This window comes from Neopsephotus bourkii, unplaced genomic scaffold (genome assembly GCF_033783945.1).
Source record: "Neopsephotus bourkii isolate Nb327-2 ecotype Australia unplaced genomic scaffold, CSIRO-AGI_Nbou_v1 NB_1363, whole genome shotgun sequence".
NCBI classification, from domain to species: domain Eukaryota; kingdom Metazoa; phylum Chordata; class Aves; order Psittaciformes; family Psittacidae; genus Neopsephotus; species Neopsephotus bourkii.
In genome coordinates, this window is record NW_026901842.1 from 146,790 (window position 1) to 164,340 (window position 17,551).

The window sequence follows — 17,551 nt, forward strand, 5'->3', positions numbered from 1 at the left end:
ATTGCTCACTTGAGGCAACAGTGCTGTACCTTATCACATCTGGTTCTGTGCCTTCATTCTTGTAAGATGCCTGAAGTTGTTTCTGTCGTGTGAGAAGATCATCCACCAAATTCTGCCTCCTGTCCCCCTCCAGCTGTGTGCTGAGGATACTTGGTTAAGGACCAAACTTAAAAACATTGTAAAAATGTATTACATAAAATACTGTTACACATTCTTAAAATAAATCAGACCTCCTGATCATCAGAATTAATTACAGTAACTATTTTAACCCAAAAAAAGGCTGCAACATCTAGGAGAAGGCCAGGTCATATTTTTCTGAACAAAATCTGCAGTTATTCTAAACATGTTTCTGGTTTACATTATCTCAAAGAAGAAGTTCCATGCAGGATCACAGAGTGATTTTCAGGCCACCACCTCAAAGTAATGAGAGACCAGGAAGGCTATTTGTTGCTAAATTGCCATGAGGATTATGAACTGCATTTCCCTCTCCAAAATCCAACATAATTTTTCTTTCAGTCAACCTCTTCTATAACACTGACAATATGTAACAGTTCTGCATCGATTAAGTCTGTGGGAGGACGAGTCTTAAAAGAGCTCCAACTTACACTGTGATCATATCAAGAGAGCAGGGCCAAACAGAACAGAGCTTTTAAAATCAGGAGGGTATTCACATCTTATTTCCCTGGAGGCTCAATACACAGCCCAGGTGAGCAGCTCCCAGCCAAGTGCTCAGTAAACAGAAATTTACTGTTGCATGTTTCCATTTGAAATTCATCAGCAGAACACCTGAAAAGCCACTAACACAGCAGAAAAACAATCCCTGCTGTACCTCTGAAAGACAAGATGCCCTCAAGTGCTGCAGCTTCCACAGGGGACCTGTGTTTGCTTATTTTAAGTAATCTTAGTGACATTCTGAAGGACTAACTCCCTTCCAAGTACTGTTGAATAGATTATGTAATAGCTGATCTGATTTGTATCTTTCTTCTGCCACAACATTTGTCTGCTTGAAAGCATTCCCTGGACAGGAAAGTTTAACCCCTAGCCATCAGCACAGCTCTCAGGGGCCTGTGCTCAAAAGGGATTTCTGCTGAAGCAAGCTTGAAATTAAACATACATTCATTCATTAAACCAGATTGCTGCTGAATACCTTCAGGGATAGAGGTGTACTTCTCTGACTCTTTATCCTTCCAGCATATGGAGAAAGCAGCAAATCCAAACCATGCCCCAGGGTAACACTGCTAGAATAAAACCTGTGATTTCTTCCTGAGGCCTGTTTTAAAGCATTTTGACACCATTCTGAAGATGCAGTTCCACTGCTCCTTAAGCCAGTCCAAGTCAGGGCTGCCACATCCCTGCCCACAACCTGAACAGAGTTTCATCCTTCCTGTCTGCCCTGGCACCCTGCAGGCAGCAACTGCACCAAGAGGTGCCCATTTTCTGCTAGAGGAGTGAGCTGAGCTCAGAAAGCAGATCAGCAATGTCAGCACAGCACACAGGCAAGGCAATGGCAGCTCTGAGGTTATTCAGACCATGTCGTTAAGCTCCCCTCCAACACAACCATACCCAAAACCCATCATACCAGGTGGCACGAGGCTCCCAACCCTTCTTGCCCTATAGCTGCAATGAAAACATTCAACAGGAGCACAGACAAAGTTCTAGTGACAAAGTCTAAAAACAGAATGAGTGAAAAACCCAAACTGTATGGCAGAGCAATTACAGCCTATTTTTTCCACTCTCTTCCACAATCCAGAAAAGCCAGGGAGTTGATGTTTACACAGATACATTTGGTGTGTTGATACGGCCCGAAGCAGTAAGTCCTTCAGCTGATCAATCTTCTCTTGGAGATTCTGCAGCGATGACCTGATAAACACATTGAGCTGAAGGGGAAGAGAAAAAAGTTTTCCAGTTGGAGTTATACTTGCATAAAATTTCATACTACTACATGCAGGTGACAACACATTTAACTTCAGCTGTACTGGTGTGAAGGACTCCATTCCAAACCAAGAAAGCCTGACTCAGAACCACAGGGGACCGGCACAGCCAACTGGTTTGGACTGCCTAGAAAATAATGAGATAAACAGTGCTGGTTTCACAAACACAATTCTAATGCATGAATGCTGTTTAATATGGTGAGCTTTCTTTCAAGTCTTTATAAACATACTCCTTTGTATGGGCAAAACATTTCAGCACACTAATATTTTCCAGTTAGTTTTCCAGTTCTTTCCTCTGATCTTTCATACAAATACAGGCAGAAGCTTCTCCTACCACCAAGTTTCTTTCCCAGCTCCCCAATTAAAGGGAAGGTTGCTGTAGGTTCAGACATGCCCTCCACTGAACTCCAAATTTTACACTAAAGATCCCCCAAGAAATTCAGATTTCCTCTGTTTCCCTTCTCAGCAGCACCTGACCCTGGACCCTTCCTCACAACTGACCTGCTCCACACTCAGATGCATCTGTTCTTACTAAAAAGATAGTTAAGTCATTCACATTCTTCCCTGCTGCAAGCAAACTCAAGGTTTGCAGGAATCCTCTTCCTCCTCTTTGCCCACCCATTCCCAATTTAGGTTGAAATAATCCTCCGGGTTTTTCCTCCTCAAATGTTATTTCTTTTCATTACAGTTATGTAGAGCATACTAGGAAAACACACTGTAACTGCAATGAACTATGCAAGCAATCCTAATTAAGTCTTTATGTGCTTCTTGTTTACAAGACATCAGCCCTCAGACGCTCTGTGTGATGAACTGCTAACAAAGCAGGAATATTTCCTCTGACTCGCCCTCTTGAAGACGCAGAGGCAGCAGCCAGACACCACCGTCTCTCCGAGCTGTCAGCGCGCTGCAAGGATCCATCAGCTCAACTGCACTGATACTGCACAGGGCTGGAGCAGGAGAGCCTCAAACCCCTGACAACACCACAAGTTGAAATCCCTGACTCAGTGACACTCGTTCTCAAACACTGCCAAATACAACGACAGGAAGCAGACGAAACCACACTGAGACAGCCTCATGAGTACGCAGCCAAGATCCAGGCCCAAAGCAGCTGAACACTACAGCAATGTTTCCAAAGCCAGGGTGAGGTGTATACACTTATAGGGCAGTTGGAGCCACAGTGTATCCTCTAGCTCTGCAGGCAGGTAATAAAGGTCTTCACATTTCCCATGTACTCATGGCCAGGTGGAAAATGATGCGTTTAACAAACCCAGCACAGCAAAGCAACATCAAGGTGTATGTGTCTAACACACAGCCACCCACTACACCTCTGGCCAAAAACTGCAGTGTTCTAACTGAAGATTTAGCTTCCATTTAAGAAACAAAAGAAAAGAAGAAACCAATGGGAGTTGTAAGATCAGCTCAATAGAGCAACTCACCACCAGTGAAGTGCTGCTGGAAATCTTCCCCTACAGGGTTTTGGGTTTTTTTCCATTTTAAATATTACCCTCTGGTTTTTGCTGAGCAGAAGGTGTTTTTAGCTATGCTCACGGCAAAATACTATGAAATGAAAAACTTGTTTATGAAATGAAAAAATGTTGTACAAACACTTTTTCCTCTGTTAAAATATTCAGGAGTCACAGAACGTGACTGCTCAGCTGTGGGTTTCTCAACATGCATGTCTGTTATGAAAACAACCCTCTTATTGTTGGAAACTTGTTTATAGTAGAATCACACACTGGCAAATATTCATCTTTAACTGTTAATGGATTAAAGGCAAACCAGGCTTGGAAAACACAGGGCATGGAACAAATGATTTTATGAAGAAATAAGTCAACCATGTAATGTTTCCATAAAACACAACCTCAGAGAGATATGGGACAAGAAGGATTTCAAACAGCCCTAATACAGTATTTTGTTAGAGGGCTGGGGAACGCAGCACCAGCTGCAATGATGTAAATCGAGGACTTTGTGCCCTATGAACACAGACACATGAAACAACAAACATTTTATTAGTCTTCTTTCCTTCAGTGTATCTGTACAATATCTAATTACTTGGGCATCTTGAAAGCAGGGCATTGAACCACCACCTCAAAACACTCCTCTCGATTCTACTGCTGGAGAAAATATTTCCCTCAAATTCCACCTATTTGGGCCTCCTGAAACCCCTTTTCACTTCATGCGAAATTGGGGCATTATTAAAAAGCAGATTATTGGACAAAATCTATGCAGTTTTCTTCAATGCATTTGCAAAGGAAATATTTCCAAAAGGACATTTGATGTTAAGAGCTATCAGCAGAGACTGGCAAAGAAGAGTCGGTGATCATGCAGCACGTTACAACCCTGCTATAGAGAGGGACAGAGTCTACAAAATAAATCAGTGGGGTTTTAATTATGCAAATTACTACAGAAGACCAATTCAAGGGCTCACATGCCTTTTCCACTTAAGACAGTCATGGGAGAAGTTAATGACATAATCCTCAGGGGGTGCAATCAAGTGGGCTCCTATGCTTCTGGAGGGAAAGAATTGAGACTTTCAGTCCTAAAGAAAGCACACTCCTGAGAATCTTCTTATTTATTTTTTTTAATGGGAAATATGAAAAGCTGAAGACCATTGTACTTCTTGGTGAGCTCCAACTTTTGCCTCTCGTTCAACTCCAGGCTTACATTTTGTTAGAAATGTAGCTTTTAATAGCTGAAAAATTAATGTTTAATCTGATTTACAACCACTACAGAAAAGAAGCAAGCCAGCCTTGTGGGGAAAAACTACCTATGCAATACCTACACAGAAGTGAGTACACAGAAGCTGATGTGCATCCCAACATCTCTTAGATTCAGAATGTCTGAAACAGTGCTGCTCCTGGCAGCCAACAGCCCTGACCCATCAGCCATGTGTGCCCAACACTCCCACAGCTTTTCTCTTTTTGTGAAACCAGCATCACTGCATGCACAACAGATTCATTAGCGTTAAACCTAAGATTACTGCTGTGACACTGAAAAGCCACCTTTAATTTAGAAACTGTATTCTTGCTTCCTTTATGAAAATCTCGAAGAACATACCATTAATACTAGGCTCCTGACACCAAACAGAACTTTTCATCTGAGGATTCCCAGTGGGCAGCAATATCAGGCACAGCCCAGGCCCTGAACCAAGCAGGCAGCAGAGCATCCCCTTAGAATCATAGAATAGTTTGGGTAGGAAAGGACCTTGAGATCATCAAGTTCCAACCCCCCTGCCATGGGCAGGGACACCTCACACTAAACCATCCCACCCAAGGCTTCATCCAACCTGGCCTTGAACACTGCCAGGGATGGAGCATTCACAACCTCCCTGGGCAACCCACTCCAGTGCCTCACCACCCTAACAGTAAAGAGCTTCCTCCTTATATCCAATCTAAACTTCCCCTGTTTAAGTTTTAACCTGTTACCCCTTGTCCTGTCACTACAGTCCCTAATGGAGAGTCCCTCCCCAGCATCCCTATAGGCCCCCTTCAGATACTGGAAGGCCGCTCTGAGGTTTCCACGCAGCCTTCTCTTCTCCAGGCTGAGCAGCCCCAGCATTCTCAGCCTGTCTCCATACGGGAGATGCTCCAGTCCCCTGATCATTCTCGTGGCCCTTCTCTGGCCTTGTTCCAACAGATCCATGTCCTTTTTATGTTGAGGACACCAGAACTGCACACAATACTCCAGGTGAGGTCTCACCCCTTTCCACAAGGCACCTTCCAGGCAGCACCAGCTCCCCTTTGTGGCCGGGGAAGGGCGGGTTCAGGACTGAGCTTCCTCAACACATCCAGCTTCTGCCAATGTAATGCTCGATCAGTACTGCACAGAATTATAGAATTATCTCGGCTTTAGGGACTCATCCAGTTTCCAACTCCCGCCACGGGCAGGGACACCTTCCACTAGAGCAGCTTGCTCCAAGCCCCGTCCTTGAACACTGCCAAGGATGGGCCATTCAGAACAGCTAAAAGCGAAACCTGGGTAACAACGTGCTTTCACAAAGCCCGGAGCCGCCGGCAGAGGAGTACCTTGGCCGAGCTTTCCCCGTTCCTCTGGCACCGGTTCCTCTCCTGGATTTTCTCAGCGACCTCCTGGGCGACCTGGCAAGCGGCATCGTACAGCGAGAGCCTGCGGGCGAGAGCAACGCATGAGGCCCAGCCCCTGCCCGGCTTCTCTCTTCCCACCGCTACCATGGACCTCGGCCTTGCTCTGCGGGGCAGCCGCGTGGCGCGCCCCAGCGCGGGGAGAAGCCTCCAGCACACCGGGAGCTGCCCTGCAGAGACGTGTGCCCCCCCACCCGCCGCGCAGGGGCAGCCCTCGGCCCGCCGCAGCAGCCGCCGCCACCGTGCACTGCTCTCCCGGCACAGCGGGGGTGCCGGGCCGGGCGGCAGAGCACCCCCGGGAACAGGCACCGGTGGGGGTGCAGAGGGAACAGACCCGCCCCGCGGCCCGGCGCTCACCAGCGGTCCGGAGCCATCGCCGCCAGCACGGAAGAGCCCCGCGCTTCCGGATCGGGTCACGTGACAACGGCGCCCGCCGAGGCACAAACGTTCCCGTGCGCAGGCACCGGGGGGGGAGGGGGGGGGGGTGTGTAGGGATACAGATGCGCATGCTCATGCGCGATCAGGGTACGCGTGTGTCGTGTGGAGGTGCAGAGTGCATGTATGCAGAGAGGCAGGAGTGCAGGGTACATGGTGCACAGCGCAGGAGTGCAGAGGTGCAGGATGGAGAGGAGCAGGGTGCAGAGCTGCAGGTCCCATGGTGCAGGGTTGATGGTGGAAAGGCGCTCGGTGGGAGCCGTGGCTGTCCCCAGCCTTCTCCTGGCTCTCCCGCTGTTCCTGCCCAGGGGACCCCTCGCCCTGGCTGGTCCCAGCCGTGGGGGCTGCTGCGCAAGGCCAGGGTGAGAGGCAGATCACTCACAAGCACCCCTCGTTCCCACGTGTCTCCTGCACTGGCTGTATCTCCATGGCATCACCTTTAATCTATAGCCATGGTCCCTTTGGGAACCTCTGGCATCTCCTGGGGGTTGACGCAACCCCCTGAGTATTTGATGCTTTCCCTAAAGCCCAAGAGTTTGGGAGCATGTACTTGGTGATGTTGGGGATGGACAAAGGTCTGGTACCAGGCTGGTCCCAGAGTGCCGCACTCCTCCAGCTTTGCTACTGAGGAAGAAGGAAATTCTTTATATTCCCAATTTTCCATGTCAACAGCAAGCTTTGAACTTGGTGGCAGCTCCTCAGGGCACCAAGCATCTCTTGCATGCAACTTGCACCTGACTCAGGTGAATCACAGAATCAGCTCAGTTGGAAGAGGCCTTTAAGATAACCGACTCAAATCACTCCCCCAGCAGTGGCAAGGCCACCACTAACCTATGTCACTGAGGGCCTCGTCTACACAGGTTCTGGACACCACCGGGGAAAATGCTGTTGGGGCATACAGCGCAATAGCATGTGTTGCTACTGCAGTAAGAATATGGTCTGGATTAAACTGTGCAGCTATAAGCATGGCAGCAGGGGAACCTGCCCTTTGGGTGCAGCACGGAGCAGATGGGCTCCGGGTGCAGGCTGCGAGCCTCCCACAGGGACACGGCTCCCCGCTCCCTCCCACCCAGAGCAGCGCCCTGGGGCCCCCCTGCCGACACCTCCTTGGGGTCCCGGCATGCTGCGAGCAGAGGGAGCAGAGGGTGCCAGGACAGCACTGCTCCCATCAGACCTGGGCTGGGAGAGGAGGTGCTGCACTGAGAGGGGCCCGGGAGCCGCTCTTGCTTTGCACATGCTCCCAGGCCTCCGATGCCAGCGGATGCTCAGGAGCGCTCTGTGGATGCAGGCAGACTCCACAGACCTGCAGGCAGGAGGTGAGGCAGGAATGAATGCCCAGGGGCTGCTGTTATCACAGGAGAAAAAATAATGATCAATGTTTTTAAGGGAAAACAAATATCTTCAAATAAGGTGCAGGTAAAAATGCCCACTTTGAAGTGCAGCCTGAACTGTGAGCTCTCTAGAGAGCAATGTCAGAGCAGCGCAATGCTGCTGCAGCATCTCTCAGCTGCTAGAGGGTACTTTTCCTTCAATTCAGCTCTTTTTTCTGGGAATACAAGGTACACTTTCTAATTCTGCAACGTGTTTGGAGGCAAAGTCAAGTCAATCAATGACAACCATTTCAAAGGGGACAGATTCAGAGCACTGAAGCACCACAACTGCTCCTGCAACTATCCCATTTTGTGCTCCCGCTGAGCAGCGGAGTCCACCAGAGGCACAGGGTGCTGCGGGAGCACTTCTGCATCACCCCAAACCTCCACTGGTGGTTTTGCCATGTGCTGCAACCACAGCCCTGGCACACCCGTCCCCACAAAACATCCTAAAGGCACACAAGGTGCTTGCAGGAGGGTATCATTTACTCCTCATTGCACCTCTCTTGGCTCCTGGCACTTGCTGCTCACGTACTTCTCTGTCCAATTTCTGCAGGACCATCCAGTAGGAAGCAGTTGCAAACCCAGTTGCTGTGCTGCTGTTTTCTTGGTTCAAGGACAGGCGACTGCATCATAGCCCCGGCCCTCGCTGCACCCTTCCTGTCCCGTGATGCTGGCCAAGGGAGTGAACCCCAGAGTGAGAAAGCAGAGGTTATCCTTGGGGATAACAACTTATTAAGTTTAATGGCCATGTTGCTGGTTTGATGGCTATCTCATCCCACGGGCTGTTTACATCCCCTCCCCAGCCCACTGTGAAGCTGCGGCAGAACAGGGTGACGCGGGCACCGCTCCACCCCTCACTCTATTTACACCAAACAAGCACCCTGTGCCAGCGAGCTGGCACCCACCTTAAAAGTGAGGCCAGGGGACGGGGCCAGGGGACGCGGCAGCGGAAGCACCGGAGGCAGGGCCATGCTGCAGGTGGGGCTCAGCCTGCCCCGCTCCCCCGGGGGGGCAGATGGCAGCTTCCCCACGGATGAGGGCGATAACACAGGCACCGGGGAAGGTGAGTGCGCTGCAGCCGGGCACAGCCACACGTCTTGTGCTGGGGAAGGTGCGGGAGGCTCTTGCTGTCCCACGCATGCCAGGGCCACATCCCAGAGGAGAGGCACTGGGACAGACCCAGGTTTTCTTCCCCAGCACCCCCAGTGTTCCCCAGAGAGGGCAGATCTGGAGCCAGCTGTCAATACCCTGGGCTGCGCGTGGGTTGATGCTCCTCAGTGCTTGGGTTGATGCTTGTCGGTACCTGGGGCCAGGGAGCATCCTCTTGATGCATCCAGCTGTGAGGCCAAGCTGAATCTGGGGACCACAGCAGTGCAAACAGCCCTACTTTGACCCCAGTGTTTTAGCCTGGTTTCTGTGACTAGAAGCCCATGTGACTGTAGTCAGGGCCTGTCTGTCTTCAAAGCAGGGTCAGGCTGAGCAGCAACCGGTTGAAACTGCTGTCCTTGCCCTGAGCCAGAACTGAACCTGATCTGCTGGTTTTGCTGATCTTGAGAAGGGGCCAAACTGAGCCTGTGAGCATGAGCCAGAGCTGGACCCCCTCAGCATGCCACCACACGCTGCCACACATGCAGCACACAGGGCTGGGACCGTGCTGTCCCCACATGTCCCTTTTGGGCCAGGCAGAGAGGTCTGGTCAAATCCATCCTAGACTCCCCAGCCCAACTGGGCACATCCAAGATAAATCCACCAGAGAACTGATGGGCGCACTGATCGACTTTATCCTTGATAGTCAATCACCGCCCAGCAGAACTCATCCACACCAACACAAGACCTTGTACAGGGTTTAAGGCTCAGCTCTCTCACAACCCCAGGGAAAATGCTGCTCACTTTTCTCTAGGAGGAGCCCAAACTCCACTCTTCCCAGATCAGGGCTCATGGCTGCACAGTACAGGAGACGGGGATTCCATGCAGACCTTCTGTTTCCAAGGGGCTTCCCAGCTGCTCGCCAGTTCCTGGATGGGTCTCTCCAGGCGCATGGGGGCATGCAGGAAACAGGGACCTTTTGGCACCCTGCAGCCCATCTCACACCCCTGGGGACACCTCTCACTGCAGCACCTCCTCTCCTGCACCTGAGCAGCCAGAGGTGTCGGGAGTCTTTGGCAGGAGGCAAAGGCCTGAGGCCGCTTTGCCTGGTTACAGGTTACAGGATGGGAAGTCAGGAGCTTTTGAAGGGGTGCAAAGCCTCTCATAGTGTGGAGAAGTAGCTTTGACACCCAGCTGGTGCGTGGCCTCATGCTTCCCTGAGCCCCTCAGCCAGCGGTTTCACCAGGGCCTGAGCTGATGTGAGCAGGCAAGGGCAAAGCGAGCAGCTCCATCATGGCAAAGCCTCCTGAAAACCTCCCCGTTGCACCGGGGATAACTGTTGAGGTACAAGGTGTGGCTGTAGGACTTTACAGTGCCATCAGCCGGGGTGAAGTGCTGCCAGTGGGGAACATGAAGCGTGCTGAATAAACAGTCTTTGTCCTACAGAGATATTTGGCTCATCACCAGTCACCGTTGTGATCACATCAGAGGCTGACACCTGGGACATTGACATCTCCTCTTGTCTGGGCTGTGGACAGTTTGTGGACTGGGACAGGATGCCAGACCCAGAGCAACAAACACATATCCCCCGAGACATCCTCAGCAAGCCCCCAAAGGAGCTGAAGAAGCTGGCAAGAGAAGGGTACTGGGCAGTGAGCCGTGCTCTCAGAGCTCAGGTCTACCACCAGCTCATACAGCAGGTCTCCTGCCGGCTCGTCACCCCAGATGCTCTTGTCTACAGGGACGTGGCAAGCCGGCTCTTTGGGAAGATGAGTGTAAGCACCTACCCTCTGCCCGAGTTCCTAGAAGGATGCTCCATGCCCACATACTGCCTCAACCCGGAAGGCGTCACTGCCTTGAAGAAGATTCTCATCTGTGTTGGTAACCTTTTCCCTGACATAACCTACAGCCCAATCCTCCCTTCACTGGTGGCTCTGCTGCTGCACTACAGTGAAGACGAAGCCCAGTGCTTTGAGAATATCTCGCGCCTCATCGCCAGCAACTCTCCCCACACCAGCTACATTGACCAGTCCTTCCTGGCCCACCAGGCCTCCTGCATGACTTTTGGGGATCTGGCCAACAAGCACTGCCCAGCAGCCCACAGACTCATAGCCAGCACCTCTGAGAACGTCTTTGAGGTCTACTCTGAATGGTTATCATGGCTCTTTCACGACCTCCCCTTCAATTATGCCATCCGTGTCTTTGATGTCTACCTGCTGGAGGGGCAGAAGGTCCTGTACCGCATTGCCCTGGCCTTGCTGAAGCAGTACAGGCTCTCGGTGACCTCCACTGAGCTGGAGGGGACTGACATCAAGGCAGACCTGCAGGCTTTCATGAAGAGCATTGCTGAGCATGTGACTGTCGACAAACTCCTAGAGAGAGCCTTTGGCATCCGGCTGTTCTCCCGCAAGGAAATCTGGCTTCTCCAGATGGCCAACAGGAAGGCGTTAATGGAGAGGGGCATAACCATGGTGCAGAGCAGGTAAGGAGACCTCTCTGTTTGCCAGCTCTTGGGGCTAAGTAGACAAAATATGGGTTACGGTAGAGATACAACATGTGGGGAGCTTCAGGTATCTCTGGAAGCTTTGGCGATGCTGGGTGCCTCACAGCCCCTCGTGGGGGACCCTGTGAGGAGGCACTGCACAGTCAGAACTAGCAGTGATCACAGAAAGCTCATGATGCATAAAGCATGCACGGGGGCTGCACCCCCAAAAGCCAACAGCACCCCAGCTTGGCAGTAATGCATGTCCTCCCTCACACAGGCAGTCCTTCCACCTGGCCATAGACATGCAGAACTTCAGCTCCAGCATTGTAACAGCTCAGGAGATGCGCATCATCTGGTCCTGGATCCCTGAGCGCTTCTCCCTCTCCCCACCACTGCTGCTCTTCTCCACCTCAGAAGATGGGTGCAGCCTGCAGAGGTAAAGCGTCATCTGCCCATCAGGTCAGGTCGGGGCAGATGGGAGAAGTGTAAAACTGGGTAGAGGTTGTTGGTGTAGAAAGTAGAAGCATGGAGTGTCCCTGGGGGACATCTGTGGTCTCTTGGGGACTCTCTCATCCAAGTCCAGCCAGGACACCATTCCCAGGGCTCCAGCTCCCTCCCAGCACCATGGAGCACAGGGCAGCTGCTGGGTGCTGCAGTCAGTGCTGTAGCTCAAAACTGAGCTAGAAAATGAGTTTGCCATTGAATTCCCAAGCTGTGAAGCAGCAAAAGCCTCTCAGTGGGCTGAGCCTGCCTTTGCACAAATGTTTTCAGGCAGGAAACCCAAGCCTGCTCCTCTGTAGGAGAACATTAAGCAGAGAGGTTGCACGCACAGAGCAGGCCGAGCTCGTGGCTGGGGCAGACAGTACATGGGCACATCCGTGCAGTGGGGAAGACATCAAACCCTCTAAAAGCAAGCTAAGAGGGCCCAAGTGTCATGGCCAAAAATGCAATAAAAAGACCAGTGTCAGCACTGGAGACAACCCAGGGCCCAGTGATACCCACTGCCATGGCCAAGGAGCAATGGGTGTGGTGGGAAGCGGGATCATCCCAGTGCTGCAGTGGAGCTCACTGCCGAGCAGGACGGATGCTGGCCAGGGCTGGGTGCTGCCCATGCTGCCCCAGCTCTCAGGGTGGTGTTTAACAGTGGGGCTGCTATGGAAGCACCTCCATTAGCACCACAAGCATGTTCCCCCATCCCTGGAGAGGCAAGCAGACACCCATGGCACAGCCCTGCACCGTCCCAAGGGAGCAGTGGGGTGCCAGGCCCACATTATCAAATACATCCAGATTAAAAGCAAGCTTATTTGGTAAACTCCCCCCATGGAGCATCCCCCTCAGACTGGAGCCTGAGGATAGGGCGAGAGGATTTAGGGTTTGGATTTATCTAAGATATTACCTGCTTCACCAAGCAAAAGCAATGAGAAGTCCCATAAGCCACCTCCCTCTGTTCCTGCACAAACACTGAAGCTGCTGAAGATACAGGATGCTGAGTTTCTGCTGCAGTCCTTCCACACGCTCCCCTGGGCCAGCTGCCAGCACAGCAATAGGCTGAGAAGAGCCACTGCCACTCTCCACTGCCCTTTACAGCCTGGTGCTCACCACATGCCCTGTCCTGTGTCTCTGACCCCCACCTACCCAGCCTCCTTGTTCATCTCTGCAGGTTTTACACATGCTGTGAAGGCTACGAACCAACGGTGCTGCTCATAAAAACCACAGAGGGGGAGGTAAGTATTCAGGTCAGAGATAAGGAAGTTCTTTACTGTGAGGGTGGTGAGGCGTGGAATGGGTTGCCCAGAGAAGCTGTGAATGCTCTGTCCCTGGCGGTGTTCAAGGCCAGGCTGGACAGAGCCTTGGGCAATGTGATCTAGTGTAGGTGTCCCTGCCCATGGAAGGGGGCTGGACCTGGATGATCTTAAGGTCCTTTCCAACCCAAACTGTTCTATGGTTCTAAAACAGATGACCACCTTGCCACCATCCAGGGGCCAGCTGAGGACAAGGGACTCATAGACCCCTGTCCACAGCCTGATGCCATTCAGTTGATACAATGCTTTGAGGCACACATTTACTGCTTCCTATTGCCGGGAGCTGGACAGGGCCAAGCAGGAGGCTCAGCACCATCAGCCAGCACACAGCTCCCTACAATCGCTCTGCTGCAGATCCCACAGAGCTGCCCCTCAGGCACTGAGGCTGTGTGGTCTCACCTTCAGGGCAGCAGTGAGCGGTCAGAGCAGGATGTGGCTGCCACAGCACAGTCTGGCTCTCCAGTTCACCCAGGGAGCTCACAGAGCCCTTGTCCTCCTGCACACACATGCCAGGGCTGGTGGTGGTGCTTCTGGAGCTTGCTCTGGCTCCGGTCGCTGACCCCCTGTGCTCTCTCTCAAGGTGTGCGGGGCATTTCTCTCCTCTGACTGGAGCGAAAGGAAGAAGAGTGGGGCAACATCTGGCTTTTTTGGGACAGGGGAGTGCTTTGTGTTCACTGTAAGTCACTTTCATTTCTGGGCTTACGCGTACGGGTCTGTCCATTACTTTTTTCCTTTACTCCTTTGACAATTCAGGGCATGGTGGCACCGAGCTGCTTCCCTACCATGGTCCCACCGCTGCCCCTTGGCTCTGGCAGAAGGCAGAAGCACAGAAATCGCTGTGCTGGTTCAGAGCAAACAGGGAACAAACTCCTGCCTTATGGGAGCAGGCCTGCTCCGAGCCCCTGAAAGGTGCAGCAACCCCAGTGGGTCTTGGAGCACATTCCAGATGGTGCAGGGCAGTGTGCATGGCAGGGCTAGGTTCTGCCCTGTTTGCTCAGGGCAGCTGCTGGATGGAGCTATATTCCCAAATCAGCCCCTGTGTGGGAGGTGGCTGAGCTGGTCCAAGCGATTCTGGAGCAATGTCTAGCAGTATCTCACCAGTGTCCATCCAGCATCCACCCACAGTGTGGGTAATGCAGGTTTGCCCATCTCCAGCAGCATCTGGTAAAAACAAAACCAGCTTCTCAGCCACCTCCAGAGCAGCGCTGGCACTGCCAGGATGCCTTGTCCCTTCCTGCTGCAGGTCTGAACCTGGCATTTGGCTCCCAACCCACCTGCCTGGGCAGCACTGTCTTCTCAGGGACAGGGCTCACCACATTCCTCCTGCTTTCCAGGTGCGCCCCGAGATGGAGAGGTACGAGTGGGTGTTCATCAAGAAGCCAGAGCTGGCCAAAGCCATGCCACGCTCACGCCAGCGATCACCTTCCCCCTCTCCTGCATCCCTCCTCAGCTCCTCCCCGGACAGCCGTAGCACCAGCTCCAACCATCTCACCGTGCCCACGCCACAGAGGAAAGGCCGTCTCTCCCCATTTCTGGCCATCAGGCATTTCCTTCTGCCTTCCAAAACAGCCTCCATGTTCATGTGTGGGTCACGGGAGGGGATCATCATCGGTAATTATGGAATGCTGGACACGCACCCACTGCTGCTGGGGGCTGAAAGGGCTCTGCTCCGGATTAAAATCTGCACTGTCTCTGGAGGGCAAGACCTTCTGGTTTAGGATGTCAATTTAAAGCCAAGGAAGATGAAGTCAGATGCCTCTTCCTCAAATTAGCAGGAGGGTGCAAAGCTGCACAAGGGCAAGGATGCTCCTTCTGAGAGCCCCATCTGAGGGGCTCTGCTGGCAGAGGGGGAGCACCATAGCACAAACCTCCTGGTGAGGTTGGCACCCTTGAGGCTGGCGTGTCCTCTCCCAGCCCTTCCCTCCGCTTCCTGTGGGATGGAGAGGAGGTGCAGGAGGGGATCAGCCCAAGGAAGGGCCGGGCATGGTCACTGGGGCGGACACACCAGCTGCCTGCCCCTGCTGCTGCCTCCCAGGTCAGGCTTGGGCACAGGGTTTGAAACTTTGTGCCAGGCACCACCGGGGTGGGTTGGCAGAGGACCACAGCAAGTCAGAAATGCCTGCAGCACTGAGAGCTGCCTCTGCCCCCCTTCCAGCCCTCAGGAGAGGGATCAGGGCAGGCCTGGCTGTGGGGGTTCAAGGAGTTTTCCTTGTTCCCCAGCCCTCAGTTTAATAATTCAGTCTGTGCTACCAGGACCTTTCGCACTGGCTGCCTGGCAGAGCGCTCTCCAGGCGCTCAGCCTCCACACTGGAATCCCAATTGGCAGAGAAGGCAGCTCAGGGCATCCCTAGGCCAGCTATGCACTGTGTCCGAACGACAGGAACCCGAGAGATGGGTGCAGTCCTGAGAGACCTCATCAGCTGGGCCAGTGCACCTGGCTGGGCAGAGAGGTGGGGGAGAGCAGATACCAATGATCCTGTTTGCTTTTGCAGGTGGAGGGGGAGGCCAAGCTCTGTCCCTTGATGCCAACCTGCTGTGGGGGCGCACGGAACACTGCGAGACCTTCGACAACCCCCCGCTCTGCCAGGAGAACTTCAAGGTGCAGCTCTTGGAAGTGTGGGGCTTTCAACAAGTCTAGGTCCTGGCGGAGAGAGCCTCTCACCACCGCACTCATGGGGATGGGGACCCCTTGCCACGCTGGCTGCCACTGGCCTGCCTGCTGTGGTCTCTGCCAGCAGTGCCATAGGCACCTCCACGCGGCATCCTCCCCTTCACAATCAGCTGATGCGGTGTGGAGAGAGGGCAATGTGGTGCCAGGAACAGGACTGGGGGTGCTGCCTTTGAGGACATCTGAGGTCCCCTCCTGCAGTTTAGACCCAGCCTGCTCCACCCAGTCTGTCCCAGTTCAGGATGCTGGAAGGGAGCTAAGCCAGTTCAGTGTTTCTCACACCACGCTGGCCTGTGCACAGCTTGGAGCTCAACAGCAAACCAGTGGTACAGCAGCACAAAGCAGATTTTATAGGAATGTTATGCCCTAGGCAAAGCCCAACACCAAGGTACAAAGCTCACCAGAAACACTCTCAGACCCCCTTCCCTCTGGTCCTAAGCCCGTCATCACACAGAATCCTGTAGCCTCTGCAGGTTACCAGGGCTCTCTTTGCCTATGGTTGAAAATGCTGATCCTACCTGGTGTTCATAAACTGGCAGCCAACAAGAGCCCCCGGCTGTGCACCTCCCTTGTCATTTTTGTATTAAACGGAAGATCTATGTTCACCACAAAGGGCAGATGTGAGACTGTGAGCAGTGAATATGTATGAGCCTTGACCAACCTGCCCTGACTACACAGGGTCAAGGGCCCCTGGGACAAGGACAAGGGGAGATGTGCATTTTCAAACATGAAATGTGAATGCATACACATAGCTCAGTCAGACAAGGTGGGTCAGACAAGAGATGCCTCACAGGAGAGTCATTGACCATAGAGAGATCATCCTGGCTACCGGATGACACCGTCTCCCGCATCCAGATATACTTTCCACTTCACCTATTCCACTTCTTGAGCTGTTCAGAGGAGGAGCTATTGTTGCTTTGGTGCCTGCTTTCAGCAATGGCAGGAGGATGTGGGCCGGAGCAGGCGATGGCAGCAAGTTCACACAGTGTCAGTCATGCGGCACACCTGGGAACTGCCTGTAGCCTTCAAGGGGTATCCAGGAAAGATGGGGAGGGGAGACACAGCCCTGCGCACCCCTGTGGCCAGCCCTCACCCAGAGCTCACATGAGGAAGCACCGCAGAAATGCCTCCTTCCCTGCAATTAAAGAGCTCTGCTAGTGTGTCCTGATTCTTTCTTTCTTCCTGCGGTCATGTACGAGACTTTCTGCCTGGCTGAAAGGTTCCCATGGCAGTTCCTTTCCCTTCATAGAATCACGGAACGGTTGGGGTTAGAAAAGACCAAAAGCTCCTCCAGCTCCAGACCCTACCACTGGCAGGGACCCCTTCCACTGGAGCAGCTTGCTCCAAGCCCCTGTGTCCAACCTGGCCTTGAACACTGCCAGGGATGGGGCAGCCACAGCTTCTCTGGGCACCCTGTGCCAGCGCCTCAGCACCCTCACCCCCTCACCCTGCACCAGGGCGGCTGGGCTGGGAGTTGGGGAGCCCAGAGCGGGTGGGTCATCCCCAGTGCCTCCAGCAGGGATTAACCTCGGAGCAGGTGCAGGGTTGCGCGGGGCACGGGGAGGGCTGAAGGCTGGGGATGGGTTTCTTGCGCCGTCCAAGCACTCGGAACAAACCCCGCACCGTGGCTCCTCGGGCCGCCGCAGGAGCACAGCGCTGTGCTGGGAGGGC

The 17,551-nt window shown here is 53.0% G+C and overlaps 2 protein-coding genes across 6 annotated transcripts in view; one reads left to right on the top strand and one right to left on the bottom strand.

The window, feature by feature from the left end:
* STX8 (syntaxin 8) overlaps nt 1–6,510 on the bottom strand; it is a 104,576-nt gene extending 98,066 nt beyond the window's left edge. For all 5 annotated transcript variants that reach the window (XM_061366877.1, XM_061366876.1, XM_061366875.1 and 2 more), the window contains exons 1-4: nt 6,389–6,510; nt 5,957–6,056; nt 1,783–1,877; nt 30–140 (exon numbers count right to left, since the gene is read on the bottom strand). In XM_061366877.1, coding sequence (XP_061222861.1) covers nt 30–140; nt 1,783–1,877; nt 5,957–6,056; nt 6,389–6,405 — 323 coding nt within the window. In that variant the 5' untranslated portion in view covers nt 6,406–6,510. The remainder of the gene's footprint in view (nt 1–29; nt 141–1,782; nt 1,878–5,956; nt 6,057–6,388) is intronic.
* A 2,238-nt stretch (nt 6,511–8,748) lies between these two features.
* LOC133219520 (TBC1 domain family member 24-like) lies at nt 8,749–16,388 on the top strand. Its single transcript, XM_061366879.1, has 7 exons — nt 8,749–8,902; nt 10,372–11,407; nt 11,688–11,846; nt 13,071–13,134; nt 13,793–13,888; nt 14,547–14,823; nt 15,705–16,388. The coding sequence occupies exons 1-7, from the start codon at nt 8,809–8,811 to the stop codon at nt 15,848–15,850; spliced, it is 1,872 nt and encodes a 623-aa protein (XP_061222863.1). The 5' UTR covers nt 8,749–8,808; the 3' UTR covers nt 15,851–16,388.
* Nucleotides 16,389–17,551: the final 1,163 nt, after the last annotated feature.